The sequence below is a fragment of the Taudactylus pleione genome, unplaced genomic scaffold (assembly GCF_031769625.1).
Source record: "Taudactylus pleione unplaced genomic scaffold, aTauple2 ptg000066l, whole genome shotgun sequence".
Lineage (NCBI taxonomy): Eukaryota > Metazoa > Chordata > Amphibia > Anura > Myobatrachidae > Taudactylus > Taudactylus pleione.
This window is the reverse complement of record NW_028284468.1, coordinates 16123685-16144807: the sequence shown is the minus strand read 5'-3', so window position 1 is coordinate 16144807 and position 21123 is coordinate 16123685. Positions and strand designations below refer to the sequence as shown.

Genomic DNA, 21123 nt, shown 5'->3' with positions numbered 1-21123 from the left:
TTTTTTTTCTCATTAGTTTCTCTCAGTGATCGCAAATATACTCTACAGCACGCATTTTACCCGGTAGTGTCCATGGGGACGCGCTCCGCTGCGGCTAATCCCTGGCTCCTGAGTCGGCTTAGATGCTGTGGTTTGTAGCCAATAGGAATCTACCCTGTCTACCCCTTCAAAAGCTGGGAGGAAATTTAATTCGCTGCCGCCTCTCCTGCTATTTGGAGGCGGAGCCGGAGAACCAGATCACTTCACAGTCAGGAGCAGAAGCCAGACGGGCTGAGCCGGGGGACAAAGTGACAGATGCACCACTGGCCGGTCCCATTTTAACACCTTGGGCCAGCCACTGTTATCTGCATGGGCTGCGTGTGCTGTCTATTGCCAGAAGTACAGTGCCCCCTCTCTATGTCCAGCCAAAAGCACAGTGGAGACGCGAGGCCCTGCCCGCAGTTTGTCTCCCCTGCCGGAGGACAGCGCGGCCGTAGCCTGAAGCAGTCGTTCCCAAACATTTTTGAATCATGGCACCTAGAGTATCAGCATTGTTTTCACGGCACCCCTAAGTTTAAGTTTTTATTAAGAAATTCAGAAAAAAAAAAAATTAAAAAGTAGTAAAGTGCTTCTGTTTGCCCACATATTTACATTGAATTGACCATAATTTGATTTGGTGCTGGCCCACCAACATGAGGCACCCCAGGGTGCCACGGCAAACAGTTTGGGAACCACTAGCCTAAAGTGTAATCCTCTTTTGGAACAGCCAAGGTGCCTGCTACGAATGAGTCCCTGGCTTTCTGCCTCTAATCCCCGCCTTCCCTCCACCCTAATACCTGGTATCCCCCAGCCCCTTCTGCTGTCCCTGTCTACTCTTCTTGTCCCCAACTCCCCTGCACCTCCTCCTGTATGTAGCTCTCCACCCCCTCTAATACCAGGTGGTACCCAGCCCCTTCGGCTGCCCCCAGCACTCCTCCACCTCCTCCTGTATGTGGCTTCCCACCCCCTCTAATACCCAGTGGCAACCAGCCCCTTTAGCTGTCCCTGCATATCCTTCCTGTTCCTAGCTCCCCTCCACATCCAATATCTGGCACCCAGCCCCTTCTGCTGTCACTGCCTACTCCTCTTGCCCCCAGCTTCCCTCCTCCTGTATGTGGCTCCCCTCCCCCTCTAATACCCAGTGGCACACAACCCCTGTTCCTGTCCCTGCCTACTTCTCTTATCCCCAGCTCACCTCTACCATCTGCAGTATATGGCTTCCCTTCCTCTCTAATATCCGGTGGCACCCAATCCCTTCTCCTGTCCCTGCCTACCCCTACTGCCCATAGCTCCCTTCCCCGAATCCTCCGATCACTGGCTCCTCACTTCCTACTCCTGTTCCCGGCTCCCCACCTCCTACACCTGTCCCCGGCTCCCCGTCTCCTACTCCTGTGCCTGGCTCCTACTCCTGAAGAAGCACAGCTAGAGGCAGATAATTCCTTGAACATTTTTATTGAAAGGTAAGAGAACAAAATCTTTTTAGTATATTTTTAAAATGTATTTATACTATACTATCCAAAACTCATGACAGCTGATAGCCAATAACATTCGGTTTTTAAATCCGAACGGAACCGAGTAGAACCGAATCCGCTCACCCCTAATTTATAGGTTTGTGGTTTTTCATAAAATTATGCTGAAACAATTTTATGTATCAGATTTCACAGATATCTCCTGCAGAAGGCTAACTACCGCAGCAGACTGCAGTGCCCATTATTGTCAATGGGGACTGCAGTCTGATCTCTAGGTAAAAAACCGATGCAATTGGAGTTATAAGATTGGCATTCTAGAGGTATGTGGGCATGTGTGAAGGGCATATGGGGGCTCTAAAGCATAAATTATGATGGGACCCAGAAATGGTCAGGTAGGATCCAATTTTTTTTTAAAGTGGTGGGTCCCTGGGATCCACATACTTACAGCTGCTATCACACTGTTCTCGGACACAAAGATGACACTGAGAAGTGGCAAAAATTCAGTCTTCAGCTGCGATAAACTATAAACAGAAAATTGTATTATATATCCAGTGTATAAACATAGCATTTGTATAAAGAATAATAATGATAAAAAGTGCAGTTTTTAATCTTTCCTTCAACGTTATAAAATTAGCATTTAAAAAAAAAAAAAAAAAAAAGTGAATTACAGAGAACCAATAAATTATAAAAACTAACTTAAATAGTAAACACATGCTAGCATAAGAAGTTTCAGCAACTTAAATAAAAGATGTGGATTGTGCACTAGCTTTTACTTATGCAGCCCACACCCTCTCACATATGAACTCTTGATTGCATAAGTATATTCTTTTGCTACCTATTCTCTACCCTGCTTTTTCACCAGAGTCAGAATATGGTACAAAGTCAGTTTTCTCCAAAGTAAGAACAACAATTTAAGGAAGAAACCATAAACCAACAGGAAAGGCAGCAGTATCAAGAAAAATCAGGATAACAGCTTCTATTAATTAGCAAACCATTGCGGAAAAAGTTACCACATCCACAAAGAAACAGGATAAAGAATACTTTTGCCCAATCACTCACTTTAATACATAAATGCGGAGATTTATCAAATAAAGTACCAATCAATCAGCTCGTAACTGTCATTTTTTCAAATACAGCCTGTAAAAACATAGAAGGTGATTGGTTGCTACTTTATCCCTCTTCAAGGTTTGACAAATCTCCCAAAAAGCCTTTGCAACCTCTTAAAGGAGAGCTGTACTCCATCTACAGGACGTCCCTTCCAAACAACTGAACCAGTTGTGTGATTAGTTGCAGATAGACCCCACTGAGCAAACAGTTGTGACAAAATTAGAATAAAATAGAATATAGCAATATTATAATTTATACCTTTCCATAATTGAATTACCAATACCCTCATTCGCTTACTAGCACAAATCCCATTTTAACAATATTTGATTCCTCCTGTTCCAAGTTTAGCCCCAACCTAAAACAAACTATCACTGCGACCTAAGGAAACAATATAATAAGGAATGCACTGGTCCTACAAATACCTAAATTACACAAATGTTCTCATGGCAGAGCACTTGGACATTAACAGCTTCTCTTGATACATCAACATCAATTTAAATTTTAACTTTATATATCATTGGTTTATATTCACGCCAGTAATAGTCACTTTACAACACAACAACACATATGCCGTAACTACACAACTCGCACATTATGTGGAACTTGCCTCATGTTTTTTGATGCATCCACCACAGACACAATGCTGTCATGGCTGACCCAGGCCAAGCGGTTTCCACTAGCAGAAAAGCTGACACTATGAACCCAGCCTCCGCTGCCAGCTCCTCCAAACTCGGACATTAGCTGCCCGAAAGGCATTTTGGAACCCCAAGGAGTACTGGCCGGCTTCTCATCCACTTCCTTTATGTATGCAGAAAACACCCTGGAAGTAGAAACCACAGACTTTAGGAACAAAATCATGAAAAATGTACCCAAATTCAATTAAACAAAGTAAATAGGAGCATGCTGGATGGATTTTTTGTCTAAATCACATTCGGGATTTCTCCTGAAGTACTCAAAAACCTGTTTGAAATACTGTGCATTAGGGGATATGATATATACAATATATTTCTTAGATCCATTTAGCTTTAATTGTTACCGCATAAGTCACATATGGAAAACTAGTTTATTTCAATAGGGTTCTCCAGCAGTTGCACCCTTTGGAATCAGGTTAATAATGTTCTTGTGTATACAGTAAGTGCATCAGCAACAAAAGCAAAAGCAAATATGCTAAAGACCGATGTTTCCCCAAACATGGATTCCATACAATAAGGGACTGTTCTAGATGTAGTAACAATACATTCAATTTATACTATACCTGGTCTTAAAGTCACAGGACCCTGCTGCCAGCAGAACATTATTGGGGTGCCAGTCCAGACTCAGTACAGTGGAACGAATTGGCTTCTTGATGTGTTTGCTTACCCACCTAGAATTGACAGACAGACATGAATGTTTGAGGTGAAAGGCTGGTAAGATATAATAATTAACAGTTATTTCTGATTAAAAGTTGGTAACAAATACAAAGAGGAACTGGATAATATTCTTTATTTAGAAGATGCCACTGTTACTGCCAGATGCCAAATGAAGCAACTAGCATGCACTCCCCCTTGCTCTAACTCAATGAGCAGCGCTGGTAGGAAGCAGGGGGCAGATGAGGGAGGAACAGAGCATCATTCAATATTTTATTAGTACAGTGATCATGCCATCAACTTGCCCTTCTCCCAAGAAAACAAAAAAAGTGCTTAAGTTTATTTTTATATAATATACAGGAATAACAAAGGGCACTAAAGAAACACTCACCAGTCATTTTCAGACTCAAAGTAACACACAGATATGAGTCTTGCTCCGCTACCCACTGCAAACTTATTCTCCAAAGGAGACCACTTGACAAAGGTTGCTGCTCGGTTTATACGCAGGATAACAAGTGTGGGCTTCCACAGACCATCCTTCTGGCTCCACACATACGCATTGCGATCAGCTCCACAGGTCACTATGCGATCACTTTTAGGAGCCCAATCGATACCTACAGAAGAAAAACAAAGTATGAATGGTGTTAAACTATCCAAACATGTAGTACTGAAGTTTTACATGACAAGGCTAACTTGGCTATATGTCATGAAGCTACAATTTAACATTCAGCTGAAGCGTATTGCCAATTTAAAGACACATTTTAAAGGTCACATCCTAATGAGCAAAAAGTTGACATTCTATGAGTAGATTTACTAAAGCTTCTTTAACAGAATCTGGTTGCTATGAGCAACACCACCACTTTATCACTTTCTAGAATGCAATAGAAAAATGTATCTGATTGGATGCTATGGGCAACATCACCACTTCTCGGTTTTAGAAGCTTTAGTATATTTACCCCTAGATCTTCACAGCTCTTTTCTTCAAGTGACCTCAATTAGGAGTTTTCCTAGAGTCTCCCATTTTATGCCATAGTACGAGCTGTGCTACATCCTGGTGTCATGTCTATGCATTGTATGCTGCTTGCTTGCACTGTTATGTTCCCCTAGTATTCCCTCTCCCTTTACTAGTTTTCCTTCTGTAACTCCTCCAGCCATATATTTTTTTGTTTGAACAGTTCTTAAGAAAAAAATTTTACTCTGTCCAATATCAGTTTGATCACATAGCCATATGTAGTTTTGAAAAGCATAATAGATGAATAAATAAAAATAAATAAATCGCTAGAATTTTATCACTAACTATGGAATTCTCAATTTACTCCACTTACTTACATCCAAAAACAGAAGAGATACTAATGGGTATATTTAATTACATCCAAAGACAGGAGAGATATTAATGGTATATTTACTAACGTGTGGGTTTCCCATAGCAACCATTCAGAATCTGCTTAACATTTATCTAGCACACAAGTTCTCAAACTCGGTCCTCAGGACCCCACACAGTTCACGTTTTCCAGGTCACCCAGCAGGTGCACAGGTGTAATCATTACTTACTGACACTTTTCAAAAGTTCCACAGGTGGAGCTAATTACACAGGTCTGCGATGACAAAGCTTTAACAAATTTGTGTGATACTTGATAGATTTTTGGCTTCTAAACATGAAAATTACTCCCGATTTTGCTTATCACATCATGTTTTTTTCTACAAAACGTGTATTTATGAATAAAGCTGGCCACACATCTAAAGATTATCTGTCCAACCAGCTAACTAGTTGATTGGTTGGAATGAAAATCTGGTAAGGAATGAAAGCAAATGACAATCAGCATTTTGCTCCCAAACGCCGGAAAATAGACCAAAAATGTTGTTTGAACAAATAGTTTAGATCAAACATTTAACAAACTTGTCTGAACGATCATTTTCATCTGTTTTCTGGCATTTAGGAGAAAATTGCTGATCAGTTACTCCCATTCCTTACCAGATTTTCATTCCAACCAATCAACAAGTTGGCTGGTTGGATGTAAGTTGGTCTAGTGTGTGGCCAGCTTAAGTCATTTATTCATATTCTTTAAAGTAATAAATGTATTCTGCCTACATTTATTATAAAACATTGTCTTAAATGAATTCAGTTGGTAGTATAGAACGTTGCAATTCAGTTCTCGTCATAAAACTTCCCCCCACCCAGTGCCAGCTTAAGGTCCACATGGTCCTGGAGCTGAAATATACGAAAGGGCCTAAACCCCATACTGTCTAAAGGAACATTGGGCGCGCGCGCGCGCGCACACACACACACACACACACACACACACACTACAAGGTGATGCAACACAGTTTTGCCCTGTGCCGGCTCATTTTAACTTCTGCCTACCACAACATGCAGTACATATACAGTACACACCACTCATACAGTACAGCTGATTTCAAAATTTTTAGGCAATGTCAAGGATCCAAACTACAAAGAAATTGTCAGGGAAATGCTTAATAGTTACAGAAACCTTGGCAATATGAGTTTAAAAGGTACATTTTTTGAATTCCCATATTGAGCATTTCCCGAATAATCTCGGAGACTACATTGAAGAACAGGGTGAACGGTTCCAGCAAGACGTTAAAACATGTAGAAAGAAGATACCAGGGTTGTTGGGACTTCAGCATGATGGGTGACTACTGCTGGATGATACACAGAGACGACACAGAAAAAGCTTATAAGTAAAAAAGCAACAAAACGAAGTTTGAAGACAAAAAAAAAAACAAGATAGTAACAATTTTTTTCAATAATTATGGTTTTGTTTCTATTATTGTTTGATTTTATCATGTTATTAAGACAAAAACACAGTGATATCATCTACACTTCTTCGTATTTTGCAATAAATATGTCAACAATTAAATTTCTAGATTTTTCTTAAAAATGTATGTAACCACCTTATAGGTGCATGTGATGTGGTAATTTTTTTTATATACTATTTCTTGATGTACACAGGAGTATAATTACGAATATAAAAGTATTATTAAAAAAAGCTTTCAATACCTTAAATTTCACAGACTTGTGTTATATCACTTATGATTCTGTGAGGAGACCTGGAAAACATGAACTGTTTGGGGTCCTGAGGAACAAATTTGAGAACCTGTGATCTAGCACCTTACAGCAGATAATAGATAGCAACCAATCAGATTCTATGGGCAACATCTCCACTTCTAAAAACCTGCACTTTAGTAAATACCACTAAAAATGGGAGTGGGGGATATGGTAAATACCCACCAGTAATGTGTCCGTTATGTTCCTTCAGTTCATGAACCTTCACCCACTGGTTACCGTTTTGTTTGTAGATATGCACCTCATGGTTATTGGGACTTATTGCAATTTCTAGGGAGCAGTATGAACAGCAGAACATAAGCACAAATATCAATTTCAACACGTTTCAATAGCTGAACAAGTATTATTAATCTCTGTAATTGAACAAAACAGGTTAAGAAGTAAAAACAAGTAGCCCTAAAAGGAAGAAAACCTTGCAGTAGTTAAATATTTATGTAGAAGGTCTCACACCTTCACTAAAGGAGTAATATTTTAGCTAGTAATGAGCAAGCACAATAACTAATTAGGTTCTGAATTCTGCAGCCTTGAAATCCAGGTGTCAGACAGAGCCTAAATGATGCTAAAATAAAACAGGCATTTGAGGGCACATCTGGAGGTGAGGAAAAGTTTAGTAAGTCAAGAGGTTCTGCTACCCTCCATTTACTTACAATAGTTTGTCATGCTCCACGTGTCAGGCACAGCCAGGCCGATTCAATAAATTGTTCCAATGCTGTCTTCAGAAAATCTTCTATGAAGAATGGGCAGAGACTTGGTCTAATATTCTCTCTCTAGTAGGGATCAAGATGGAGTAAGGGTATGCAATCGGGAAGTCGGCTGACATTATACCGACAGCCGGCTTCCCGACTGTCATATCCCGGCGAGGGTTAAATGACCGGCGTCTAGATGTAGAGTTAGGTTTAGGGCTCCCAGGGGGGAGGGAGGGTTAGGCACCCCCGGGGGGGACTTAAGGGTTAGAGACCCCAACGGGGGACTCAGGTTTAGGCGGTGGGGAAGGGGGAGGGGGGGGGGGGAAGGTTAGGGTCAGGCACCCTAAAGGAGGGTTCGGGGGTTAGAATTAGGTTAGTGTATAGTCACCTTAGACGATCAGGATTTCCTCCTCTGCCTCCTGGTGTCAGGATTCCAAACGCCGGCCAGGGGACCGGCGGTAATTCATACCGATTCCGGAGTAAGAGTACAGTTTTGATCTATTTCTCTGCCTGCTGGTGGATAGTTTAACTCCCAATAACAAATGGCTGTGTAGTTGCATGCTTTATCAAAAGTGTATTTGGATCTGAATATTCTCTTAATTGGTAAATGTTGTTTTAAAGGATGTTCACTCTCTCTAATCTGACCCCTTCATGTACAGTTCTGCTGAGCTTCATGAGAGAGTGGTGGACAGACTTCCTATTACTGTGTTGTTAGCACAGAAAGGGGAAGATGTAAGAAATGGAGTTATGGGGGTTTAGTGGCATCAAAGCACGTTATGTGCGCGGATACCACTCCCCATGTAGTAAAGTGGGGTTGGGTGTTAAATGACAGGGTGCTCCCCCTTCATTATCAGCGCTGCTATTCACAAGGTAGGGCACCGATGTGCAGCCAAATGTATGAACGGTCAGTGGCACTGAGTGCTATGACAGCTGCAGCTGTCGTTGCCCCACCATAGCAGGAACAGCACTGTCCGTGGCTGCTGGGCTCCAGGCTGTGCACAGGAAATCTTGCGATGCTTGTGAAATCTCACGAATGCCCAGTTGAGCCGGCCAGGAGGTGAGACAGTGCATCAGCACTAGGCTGATGCGCTATGGACTCTGTCAGGGATCGCCGGAGGGGGTAGTTTTACATCACCCCACTCCGGCAGAGGAAATGTTCATTAATTTCGTTGGCACTGCTTCCTGCTTTGCCTCGCTATAATACATCTCCCTCAAAGTTACTGGCTCCTAGCAGCATAGTTGGTTGGGAATACCAGATGAAGGGACTAGCCCTTATTTGTTACATGAGGGGGCGCATTAAACGAAAAGGAATAGTCTACAAATATGAATCTTAACAACAGATTTTTCCAATGAAACCACTTCAGTTTTAAGTTAGCCATAAAAGTATGTATGGAGCTTACGAGAGCGATCTTTATTCCATGCATGGCAGCTGATGGGTTCAAGTAAGAATTGGTGTAGAGACATCCTGGTTTTGCTATTTCTTTACGAAATCTAAATTTAAAAACAAAAAGAAAAACAGGCATTCCGAATATGAAACATTTTGTTTTACAGCAACTTCTGTATCTTTTTAACATGTTGGCACTTGAAAAATCAATTGGCTCGATTCAATTGGCCGCGATGTAAATAGCTCCGTGAGATAGCTCCCAGAGCTATTCAATTGTGCGCGGTGTTTAGTCAGAACGGGAGACGGCGGAAAGGTAAGTATCGAAAAAATCAGGGAATTTTCTGGAAATGTTCCGTGGACTCCCCTAAAGATGTCCAGACATGGGAGATCACTATGGGTACCCCCGTTTTTGCCTGCTGAAGGTAATCGGGGGTTTTAAATAGCTGCAGCAGGTGCATAAATGCGCCTGTGAAGAAGGGGTGCAGAATAGCACATAGCTTTATTTTTTGCATCCAATTTGGGGTACATGAAAATGGGTGTAAGCATATTTTTAAAGTCCCTTAAATGATTTTTAAAAATTCTTAAAAAATGCATCTGCCGCTACCACCCGCAATGAAGAAAACACCTGCCACATACTTGGGAACCCTCTGGAATCTATTTTGCTACTTTAGGATTTTGTCCCCCATAATTATTATTTTTTTTACCCCAAAATTCAAGTAAATTTTTTGGGATGTCCTGATTTTTTTTTTTAATAACTTTTTTTGACACATTAATTTGAGGGGACATTCCCAGGGGTGCAGGCTATTTTTTTTTTCAATCCTGCACCCCTAAACCCCAATTCTGCACTTTTTTTCGCCACCTATTGTGTGGAGAAAAGTTATCCCTGTTTTTTTTTACAAAGACTTTTCGCACCGGCATTGAAATTGAATACGAGGATAATTAAAACAGGCAAAAATTACGTCATCGGCGATATATTATCGCAGATAACGGGTTTTCGCCTCAAATTGAATTCCGCCCTACGACTTATGAGACCCAATCATCAGCAATTAATTGGGGCAATTCCCCGTTTTATAGATGATTGTGTGAAAATATCTGCAATGTACGGGGCTCTCCGATTCCAAAGAGAAAGTGATCGGAAACGGTAAATCAGGTTGTTCAACTTGTTGGATTTCACCGACCAATCAGGCTGCAGATTGCCTAGTGTATGTGAACGATCAGCCGATTAGGCGACCGCTATTAGTAAAATGATGATCCTTTCACGATTACCAGATCTACTATTTGTTGAAAATTATTTCCAAATAACAAAAAAAAAAAAAAAAACATCTGTAATGTATGGGTGCATATTAGTGGATTGGAGAATCGTGAAATCATGAAGAAAAAAAAAATGCAGAAATTGTTAAAAAAAATTTCTTATTGCTGTTTTATGGGCCCCATAATTCATCATAAATGACCATTTACAGGTTAGATTCAATAGACATTGTTGCCTCACAGTGCTGGGGTCATGGATTTGAAATTCACCAATGTTTACAAGAATTCTCATGGGTACTCTGCTATGTACGGTACTTACAGCATTTAACTCTAAGTTCAATATAATAAGATATATTATGTCTGAATTAGTATATTTTTATAGCCTATGGAATTAATAATGGAATACCTACAAATCTGATGTTTTGTAACAAATTATCCAAGGCTAGGTACACACATGGGTCTTCAACCTTTGGCCCTTCAGCTGCTGTAGAACTATAGATCCCAGGATGCCCTGACAGTTTTAGAATGCTGTTATATCAAAACGGTGGCAGGGCATGCTGGGATGTGTAGTTCCACAGCAGCTAGAGGGCCAAAGGTTGAAGACCCTAATGCGACGCCAAATGATACGACTGAACGATGTATCGGGTGGTCAGTACACACTGCACGATCCAGTGAACCGCCCGATATATCATTCGCCTGCACCATGCACCTTACTGGCGTCGGCAGCCGGGTCGCTCCGTCGGCTGTCAGAAGGACACTGATGTCGGCGCTCTGGAGTGCATAATGCACACACACACACTAGTTGATCCTGTGGATACGTCGGTCCAATCTGGCCAATCACACTATCGTATGCGACCCGCGGGAGAGCACAATCAGGCATATACACTGCACGATATGTCATTCCGATTTGACTCTAAACAACAAATTGTTCAATTTATCGTGTAGTGTCTGCCCAGCCTGAAGTTGATTCCTTTGCACCCATTCCCAAAACTTGTACATTTTGTAGCTTGTGCAAGTTTTCTAGGCAATAATATTTTTTGGACCCGCAACAAAATGGTGTAACCAACTTTTATTTTAATTTGCAGATAATGGGCAGGATTAGGGACAGTTTATTTTTGAATCTCCCACTAAATTAGAATGCGGTAACAATGATTTTAACGGCCAACACCCTTTAGCATATAGTTTGCGCTTTAAACTGATTTTGGAATGACTGACAAGAAAAGCAGTGTGTAATGTCATTGAAATATTATTATTATTATTATTATTGCATGCAAATGCTAGAAACATCAGTGTACCAGCATTAAAAAGACATAGCTGAAATGCCAGGTATCACCTTTAGTAATATAACAGTATGCATTCAGGCACTATGTTGAAATTAGGGTTATCTTAAAAAAGGATTGTTAACTTTGTAACCATGCTGACATTTCATCAGTGTTGACACTCTGCATGCCAACATTATCATCAGGCCAATATAGGTGACTGCTGACAATTTCCCAAACCAACATCATTGCGCTGTACAAAGCTACACAGTCACTGACAGGGTCTTGATGAATGAAGTTTCACCATCACTGGGAAGAGCATGTCAGCATCATTAACATAGAAAGCATAAAAAACAGCCTGCATCTCTGGAACAAGTGGCTGACATGGAAATAGTAATAGGTTGCTATGTAGCAATGCTCTAGTACAGTGGTCTCCAACCTGTAGGTCGCGGGCTTAATTTTGGTAGGTCACCTAGCTGCAGTACTGCTGAGTCAACTAGGAGGAAGTGACCTCTGACATGTGCTCCCCCGTGGCATCAATGCTACGGAAGGAGCCACAGGGCAGCACGACAGGTGATCGCCGCAGCCTCTACAGCAATCACCTGACCTGCATCCCCGTGGTTCCACCCACAGCGTCTACGCTACAGCGGAGCGAGTGACTCCCACCCAGTCCTGATGGAAAATTACACAGCAGCCCTGCCTATATCCTTTGCTACTCTACTGCACGTACCTCCTTGGAGCCGGTAATTGACAGTAAAATGTGCCTGTGCTTAAATTTTATTTGCAAACTACAACACTATCACTAATAATTAAATGCATTTTTATTTAGTACGAAAAAAAAAATTTTCCACTTAAATGACCTTCAATTGTTCGGTTATTAGCCCAAAAAAATGTTTTCTACAATTTTAGTAGCTCTTCAGGTTTCATTTTTCTAAAGCAGCTCACACCTCAATTCTCGTTGGAGACCACTGCTCTAGTACATGATACAGGGCAGACATTACTAGTCACAACCCGGAAGCTACCTTGGGCACGGCCCTTACTCCGGAGCCTTAGCCCTGAATTGTTGAATTAAATATTTGTCACCCCATATATCACAACACACCCGCTCGCAAGGCTGCCGCCGGATTACTCTAACTGCGGTTACCGAGAACGTCACTTACCAGGAGGAATTGATTCGCGGACTCTGGTCAGTCAACGCGAACCCGGCAGCAAAGGAACGGAGGTGACTGACTGCAAGAGGAAGGAGAGCTAAGCTAAGAGTTTCAACAACGCGCATGCGTAGTGTGACGGGCGGGCCGCCGCAAAGTTCAGCAGCAATGTGCGCATGCGTACCACTGAAAGAACGCACTTGACGTAACAATGGTATTCTCAGAAAATAATCACCTGAGCAACATTGATTATAGTGCATAGACAGATTGATGATATCAGTTTTCAGGCTAGTGATTGCCAGCAGTTATTATATGCGCAAAGTTTACAACTGTCACATTCTCTGTGTGCCTTGTAAATAGGCTTTGTAGATTATCCTGAATTATTTACATGCCTTTAGATATTTATTTTCAGCACTAATTTAGCTGGAAGTCAAAGCGATGAGCGAATTCTTCTTAAGGTGGCCATACATCAGAGACAGGATTTAGTGATCCGGCGATGCGATGGGAAGTGCCGGCGTTTCCGTGTGGAAACGCCAACCTCCCACCATCGATGTTGTGCGATCTGTCGCCGGATCGCAGACATTTTCCATGTTAAATGTCATCGATTTGACGATCGCGATCATTTTTTGATCGCGATCGTCAAATCGGGAAAATCCAACATGTTGGATTTCTGCAATCCTGCGATGGAGGGTTGCCGCATTGCAGGATCGTGGCAATCCATCGCTGATGGATGGTCCCCATTACACGGAATGCCAGTATTATTCTGCTGTGTTGTTGGTGATGCAGACCCTCCAATGACCCGTTCCATTAGGTACAAAATGCTCTGCTCCTGGACTTCCCACCTAATGTATGATTGCAGCCACCTGTGGTGAAATACCTGCCTCATCAATTACCTAGCTCAACACAGGTGACTGCAATCATACATTAGGTGGGAAGTCCAGGGACAGAGCATTTTGTACCTAATGGAACGGGTCATGTTGGAGGGTAGGGTGATGGTGAGTGATGGATAATGTAACTCCCCCAAGCTTATTCACTATCTCAGTGGTACTCAAACTCGGTCCTCAGGACCCCACACAGTTCACGTTTTGTAGATCACCCAGCAGGTGCACAGCTGTATTCATTACTCACTGACACATTTTAAAAGATCCACAGATAGAGCTCATTATTTCACTTTAGATTCTGTGAGGAGACCTGGAAAACATGCACTGTTTGTGGTCTTGAGGACCGAGTTTGAGGACCTGTGCACTTTCTTATAGTTGCAAGGCGAGTCAGGACCAGGTAACTACTCATGATTAGGCAATCACCACGCCCTTCCAGGTGTTTATAAGGTGCAGGACAGGTGTGGCAATTTGTCAGTGCTGTGCTGTTGTTGGGCAGAGTGTGCTGGTTAGGTAAGAACTCAGTTGCCTGGTTCAAGTCAGGGTTTTGTTTGGTGGGGGTGTCCGTCTGCTAAACACTAATTTTCAGCACAGATATTTGATCTGGGTACATGTATATATTTGCTTGTCACATTTTATCTACATGTCTCCTCAATTGTACCAGGAGCTGCATCTTGCCAAACCTTGCTTATTTTAGTACAAAAATAACTTTGTTCCTGGTCAAATTCCCTGTAAAACTTTGCTTTTAAAATTGTGGTAATTATATAACTGAAGTGCTAACAAAACGTCAAATTCAAAGCTGAAAAGGAAGTACTATCTGGCCAGGTTACGGGAAAAAAAAGCGAGAATCAAAGAGTGGAAGCCCTAAAGCTTAACAACAAAGATTTCTCTGTAAACAGGCTGTTGCAAACAAAAAAAAAGTGGAAACACTGCTGCATCCCAGGGAAGCCAAAGTGGAAACACTGAACAAAGACAAATTGCTAATTTCTTCTTTGCTTCTAAATTGGTGCAAAATAACCTAGCCCCCACCATCTTATGTGAAGGTTGCAAGTCTTATGTGCCTACATGGTTTTTTTTTTTTTTTGTTTGTTTTTAGTTGAGAAAATATATATTTGTGTGTGTGTGTGTGTGTGTGTGTCCATATTCAATTTGAGCTGTCCTGGGCTTTTTGCCTGTTTTGTAGGTGGAAAAGTACTGCGCGTGTGCCCGCTTTACCCCAAATTCAATTTGAAAGTACGTGAAAATGGGACCTGGCGAAACTTTAACAGACGGAAAGTACTGTCAGTTTTGGGGAAATCAGACTGACACCCCCCAAAAGATGCAATAACATGGGGCTTCACAATGGTACCCCCCGATTTGGCTTGCAGAAGGTATTTGGGGTTTTTAAACGGGCTAAATAGCGTATTTCTATATGTGATGCAGAATAGTATTCAGGAGTATTTCAAGAAAATAAGTATTCCAGCATATTGTAAAGTTGCTAAAGTGAAGTTGTAAAAAAACTCGTGAAAAATTCACCTTCCGCAAGCACCTGCAATCCAAAAAACACCTGGGGCATACTTGGGGATGCCCCCAGTGTCAAGTTCTCGAGTTTTTAACTTTGTACCCTAACATTTCTTCCCTTTTTTTTTTTTTTTTGGTTCCTGCAATGTTGCACCCCAAAACCGCAATTCTGCACTTTTTCCCGCCTGCTAATCATAGGTGAAACTTTTTTGCCGATTACATTGCATTGACTTTCTGCCTAGGCGGAAAGTCTTTCAAATTGAATACGAGGTAAAAGCAAAACAGGCGAATATGACGTCATCGGTGAAAAAGTATTGCGGATCTGGACTTTTTGCTTCAAATTGAATATGTGCCATAGAGGTCTGCTTGAAGGGTTTATTTAAATAAAATTAATATTAAACCTAAATTTGTTAATTATCCTATAGCAATGTAATGTGACCCATCTAGTGCTGACTTTTCTGGTAATGGGGTGTTGGGTGCTAGCCCATCTTGTGTTTGTAAATAACTTTTTTTTTTTTTTTTTTAAGGTGCCCATCCACTAGACTAGTGGTTCTCAAACTCTGTCCTCAGGACCCCACACAGTTCATGTTTTTCAGGTCACCAGCAGGTGCACAGGTGTAATCATTACTCAGTGACAGATTTTAAAAGGTCCACAGATGGAGCTAATTATTTCACTTGACTCAGTGTGGAGACATGAAAAACATGCACTGTTTGGGGGTCCTGAGGACAGAGTTTGAGGACCTGTGCACTAGACAGGCAAAAGACTGCATTATTACAACATTGTCATCGTGCAGTCGTCTGTCTGTCATGTGCCTACACTGAACAAGCAGTCGTTCAGTGAAGGCACGCCAATCATCTGTAAACATGTTGAACCTGACAATATAGTCAGGTTGTCCAGTATGTTTGCCCGATGATGGATGTCTAAACGACCAGTGGGAGTGCGTGTCGCTGGTCGTTTAGATTGTTTTAAAAAAAAAAAAAAAATCTGCAAATGATTTTCAAACTTATCGAGCAATGATCGAATGATAACGTTATCGTTCAATCGCTCGATTAAATCTTCTAGTGGATGGGCACCTTTAGACTTAAGCTAGCCATCCACTATACAATTTTCTGTCACATATCGTCCAATCTGGCTGGTTGGAATGAAAACCTAGTAATGTATGGGAGCAAATGACAATGGTCCATTTGCTCACAAAAAATGGAAAATAGCCAAAAATGTTTGTTCAGACAAATTGGTTAAAACTCACATATTTAACCAATTTTAACAAATATTTTTTTTATATTTTTTTGTGTTTAAAACCATATGATCAACTGTCATTTGCTCCCATACATTACCAGGTTTTCATTCCAACCAGCCAGATAGGACACATATCTGACAGAAAATTGTATAGTGGATGGCCAGCTTTATTCTCCTCCAGCACATACTATAAATATCAAATCTTTAACAAAAATAATGACCTAGTGCTAGAAAGATGGAGGCAATGAGGAAATGAAAGAGGATGGCAATCCAGAGATGACTCTAAATGGAAAGTTTTTTAAAAACATGTCATATCAGTGATGTTTCAGGCAGACAAAACAATGTCTTTCTGCAGTGTTATGCTGCATACACACGTAAAGATTTTCTATCCAACTAGTAGATTGGTTAGAATGAAAATCTGGTAAGGCATGGCAGTAACTGATCAGCAATTTGCTCCTAAATGCCAGAGAACAGATGAAAATGGTTGTTCAGACAAGTTTGTTAAATGTTTGATTTGAACAAATTGTTTATATCAAAGTTTTTGCCCATTTTCTGGTGTTTGGGAGCAAATTGCTGATTGTCATTTGCTTTCATACCTTACCAGACTTTTATTCCAATCAACTAGTTGGATGGTTGGACAAATCTTTAAGTGTACCCAGCCTTACTGATATGACATGCTGATTAAACCTTTTTTCTATTAGCATCATCTACTAAAGTGGTGAACTCTCATCTCTCAACACTAATCTCCTCTTGCACAATCATAATGGTTACATACATAAATTTACTTATCCAACACCGTTCTTTAGCAGATGTTAAATGGCTTTCATTTCAATAGTCTATCTGCTCTGCCAGCATAATTTCTAATTACAGAACTAATATCAGATTACAATATTACATAGTGGTTAGTGGAGTGCTGCAGTATCACACATGGATTACATTTTTCTCCTGTCACTATCTCTGAGATGCAAGGAGAGAGTACCTAGATGCAGTTTCCTAAACCAGGGACTCTTTTGTTACCATGCTCGTGACCGTTCCATAAACCAGGAACTCTCTCCTGTAGCTCAGTGTCCCTCTACCACCCCACACTCCTCATGGTATTGGAGTGTTTAAGGCTGTTTTCCTTTGCTGCTGCACACACAACTCAATTATAATCCAGTGACTCAACCATGTTGCAGCTGGCACTCTCCCAACAGAGTTGGGTTTCTATAGGCAGCTGCTTCACACTGTACCAATATCCAAAGACTAACCACCCTTCTGTGAGACCTCTCATATTAAGGTTTTTTTTTTGTTTTTTTTCCAAAAGAATGGGGTGACTTCTCTCCCTCCTCTGTATTTGTGTCTGAATATTTGATAGCATCAGTGATTTCACAATAAGGTTACATAAAAAAAATGTATGTATTAAACTGGTTTGTTTGTCAGATACTAGGGTTTGTTAGCTCTAACTCCTGAAGTAATAGGCTATATATTGCTGTATTTAAGTGTTTCCTGTTTTTAAAAGATCGCTGCTTGTGATTGGTCTTTCCACTCTCTCAGCCACCACTAAAACATGGTGAGCTTTATAGCTGTTTTGTATTGTATGGTTACATGTTGCCAGGGCTGGTGGAAGCAGAGTGAGCACTGCAGGTGACAACCCCACTTGTTCTAGAAACACAAAATTTGATGGCAAGTTAGAACAATTTGGTCCATCTAGTCTGCCCCCCCCCTTTTTTTTTTTTTTTTTTTGTTAACCTCAACCCTGTTTGATCCTTATTTCTTTGTAAAGATATTCTTATGCCTATCCTGAGCATGTTTAAATTGCTCTATGGTCTTAGGGGTAAATTTACTAATATGAGAATTTAATTTTTTTTTAGAAGTGGAGCTGTTGCCCATGGCACCCAATCAGATTCCACTTAACATTTAACTAGCACCTTCTAGAAGATAATGGCTAGAATCTGACTGATTGCTATGGGCAACATCTCCACTTCTAAACTCACTTTAGTAAATTTACCCCTTAACATCTACCATTACTGGGAGACTATTCCACTAACCTTTCTGTGAAGTAATTTTTCCTCAAATTTCCTTTGAACCTCCCTCCTGTTTCACTGTGTCCTCGTGTTTTAATACTCTTCTTTCTTTGAAGAATGTCTCCCTCCTGTACCTTGTTAAAACCCTTGATATTTGAAAGGTTCCTGTCCCTCTATACTTTCTCTGCTTCAAACTATACTTAAGGTCTTTTAGTCTTTCTGGGTGATCTTTGTGATGTAGGCCATGCACCATTTTAGTTGCCCTTCTTTGTACAGTCTTGTGTGTTTATGGTGTTCAGTTCTGGAGGCCATACCTCCAGAAGGATATATTCTAGATGAGGCCATACCAATAACCTATGCAGGGACATCCCTTTCTGCTACTGACTCCTCTCCCTGTGCAACCAAGCATCTGACTTGACTTTTTTTTTTTTTTTTTTTTTGCATTGCTTACAAGGCTTTGTCACCTGAAATGGTGACTCCTAGATTCTTTTCCTCAGTAGTTGCCATTAATACTAAATTTAGACGGGTTGGGTATGAAATCCTGGCTGTCGGGATGCTGCTGATTAGAATACCGACAACTGCATCCTGACTGCCAGAATCCTGAATCCTGACACCCATAGGAAGTAACGGTAGGTATTTTTCTAACCCCTAAAACTAACCTCCCTCTCCCCGCACCCTAAATATAACACTCCCTACCCAGTGCCTAATCCCTAACCCTGCTACCTAACTCTAACCTCCTCCTAACACCCAAATACTTGCCGTTGGGATACTGGTGCCTGGTTCCCGACCTGTTGATTTCAGCATCGGTATTCAGACAGTCAGCGTCCCGCACGCCGGGATGCCGACTACATCCCGGCGTGCGGGATACATTTGTTTTTTTTTTTTAAACCAGAGTGCATGATTTAGCATTTTTCTGGTGTTAAACTGTAGTTGCCACGTTCTTGACCATTTCTCTAGTCTATCTAGATCCTTAATCATTTGTTTCACTGGTCCTGGTGTGTCTACCCTATTGCATACCTTTTTGTGTCATTTGCAAAAAGACATACTTCTTCATCCAAAGCCTCTCGTACCCTTAAATGGTTACAGCAAAGTTTTTACGAATGGGGAGACAAAGCTGACGCCATCCTTGCACGTAAGCTTTCCAACTAAACAAACTAAAAATAGAATTATGCACATTAAAGATTCATCTGGTAAAACACACTATGACCCGAAATGCATAGCAAATGGCTTTAAAGATTTTTACTCCTCTCTACGGCCTTCGGAATCATGAGTTATCACCTTCCTCCCTTTTGGATGCTACTAGGGAATCTCTCCTCTTGTGATCTACCCCATCTCTCTTCCTTGCAACTGTCCGCTCTTAATGAAGCGGTTACTGCCGAGGAACTTGAAAGTGCTGTGAACTCCATGAAATCCTCTTCTGCTCCTGGCCCAGATGGCTTTCCTGCGGCCTTCTATAAGAAATTTATTTCTTCTGTCTCCCCTGTTATTGAACCTTTTCAATTCAATTTTGTCTGGCCGGAAGTTTGACTAGGCCACCACCAGGGCGGAAATAGTGGTCATACACAAAGAAAGCAGAGAACCCAGTCTGTGCTCTAGCTACCAGCCAATCTCCCTTCTAAATGTGGATTTAAAAATCTTTGCTAACATTCTTGCCGCCCGTCTGGCATTAGTCATCCCTTACCTGGTTCATTTAAATCAAGTGGGTTTTATACCGGGTCGACAGGCCTCCGATAATACGCGTAAAATTATTGATCTTATCAATTTTGCAACACTAAATCACTCTCTGCCCTGTTGGTGGCCTTAGATACGGAGAAGGCCTTTGGCAGGGTTGACTGGACCACCTTGAGATCTACTTTGCACGCATTTGGCTTCCACAGAGATTTTCTAAATGGAGTGGCCTCTCTATACTATAATTCCTCTGCCCTAGTTTTAGCTAATGGATTTGCTCCCCCCCCCCCCTTTCGATATCCAAAATGGTACTCGACAAGGAAGCCCCTTATCACCTCTCCTCTTAGCTTTAATTATGGAACCTTTGGCAGCTAAGCTCAGAGGTAATCCTACTGTTACAGGTATCAAAGTAGGTCAAACAAATCACACCATAGCCTTGTATGATGACGTTCTGCTTACATTGACTAATCCCTTATCTTCTCTCCCTGCAGTTTTTGATGAAATCCAAACATACGGACGTTTATCGAACTTCAAAATTAATAGCGATAAAATTTAAATTTTACCTCTATTTGTAGAACCTAATACAATAGCTCAACTGCGCAGATCTTATAATTTTCGTTGGTGCTCCCGTTCCTTGAAGTACCTAGGGATCCAACTAACTGATTCTTATGATAAATTATTTTCTGCCTCTTTGATAAGATACACCGTGATCTTAATTCATGGGGGACACATTTTATTTCATAGATAGGGCACGTTAACACTATTAAAATGAACGTACTCCCAAGATTCCTATATCTCTTTCAAACCCTCCCAGTTTGAGTTCCTTCCAACTTCTTAATTTCTCTTCAGCAGCAAGTTTCCAGATTTATTTGGGCGAGTCGCAAACCCAGAGTTAGATTTCATACTCTCTGCTATCATATCAAGGAGGGAGGTTTAGGCTTGCCTAGTTTCCACAAATACTACTTGGCGGTTCATTTATCCCAGACTGTCCTTGCATACTCTGCTGCACACACTAGAGACTGGGTAGATCTGGAAGCTCAACTACTTAACTTTCTTTCTCCTTACTCCCTTTTTTTGGATGGAACAT

At 41.2% G+C, this 21123-nt stretch overlaps 2 protein-coding genes across 5 annotated transcripts in view; one reads left to right on the top strand and one right to left on the bottom strand.

Moving 5' to 3' along the window:
• ARPC1A (actin related protein 2/3 complex subunit 1A) overlaps window positions 1–12906 on the bottom strand; it is a 40448-nt gene extending 27542 nt beyond the window's left edge. Inside the window, exons 1-7 of the mRNA XM_088466686.1 lie at window positions 12763–12906; window positions 9112–9202; window positions 7191–7295; window positions 4332–4554; window positions 3850–3957; window positions 3202–3414; window positions 1933–2008 (exon numbers count right to left, since the gene is read on the bottom strand). Of these exons, the coding sequence (XP_088322812.1) occupies window positions 1933–2008; window positions 3202–3414; window positions 3850–3957; window positions 4332–4554; window positions 7191–7295; window positions 9112–9175 (789 nt within the window). The 5' untranslated portion in view covers window positions 9176–9202; window positions 12763–12906. The remainder of the gene's footprint in view (window positions 1–1932; window positions 2009–3201; window positions 3415–3849; window positions 3958–4331; window positions 4555–7190; window positions 7296–9111; window positions 9203–12762) is intronic.
• Window positions 12907–13940: 1034 nt separating this feature from the next.
• The window catches only part of KPNA7 (karyopherin subunit alpha 7), a 72274-nt gene continuing 65091 nt past the window's right edge, over window positions 13941–21123 (top strand). For 2 of the 4 annotated variants that reach the window (XM_088466682.1, XM_088466681.1), the window contains exon 1: window positions 14812–14998. In XM_088466682.1, the coding sequence (XP_088322808.1) occupies window positions 14957–14998 (42 nt within the window). In that variant the 5' untranslated portion in view covers window positions 14812–14956. Of the gene's footprint in view, window positions 14029–14048; window positions 14142–14811; window positions 14999–21123 lie in introns of those variants that run through there. The other 2 variants (XM_088466685.1, XM_088466683.1) reach the window with 2 other exon arrangements.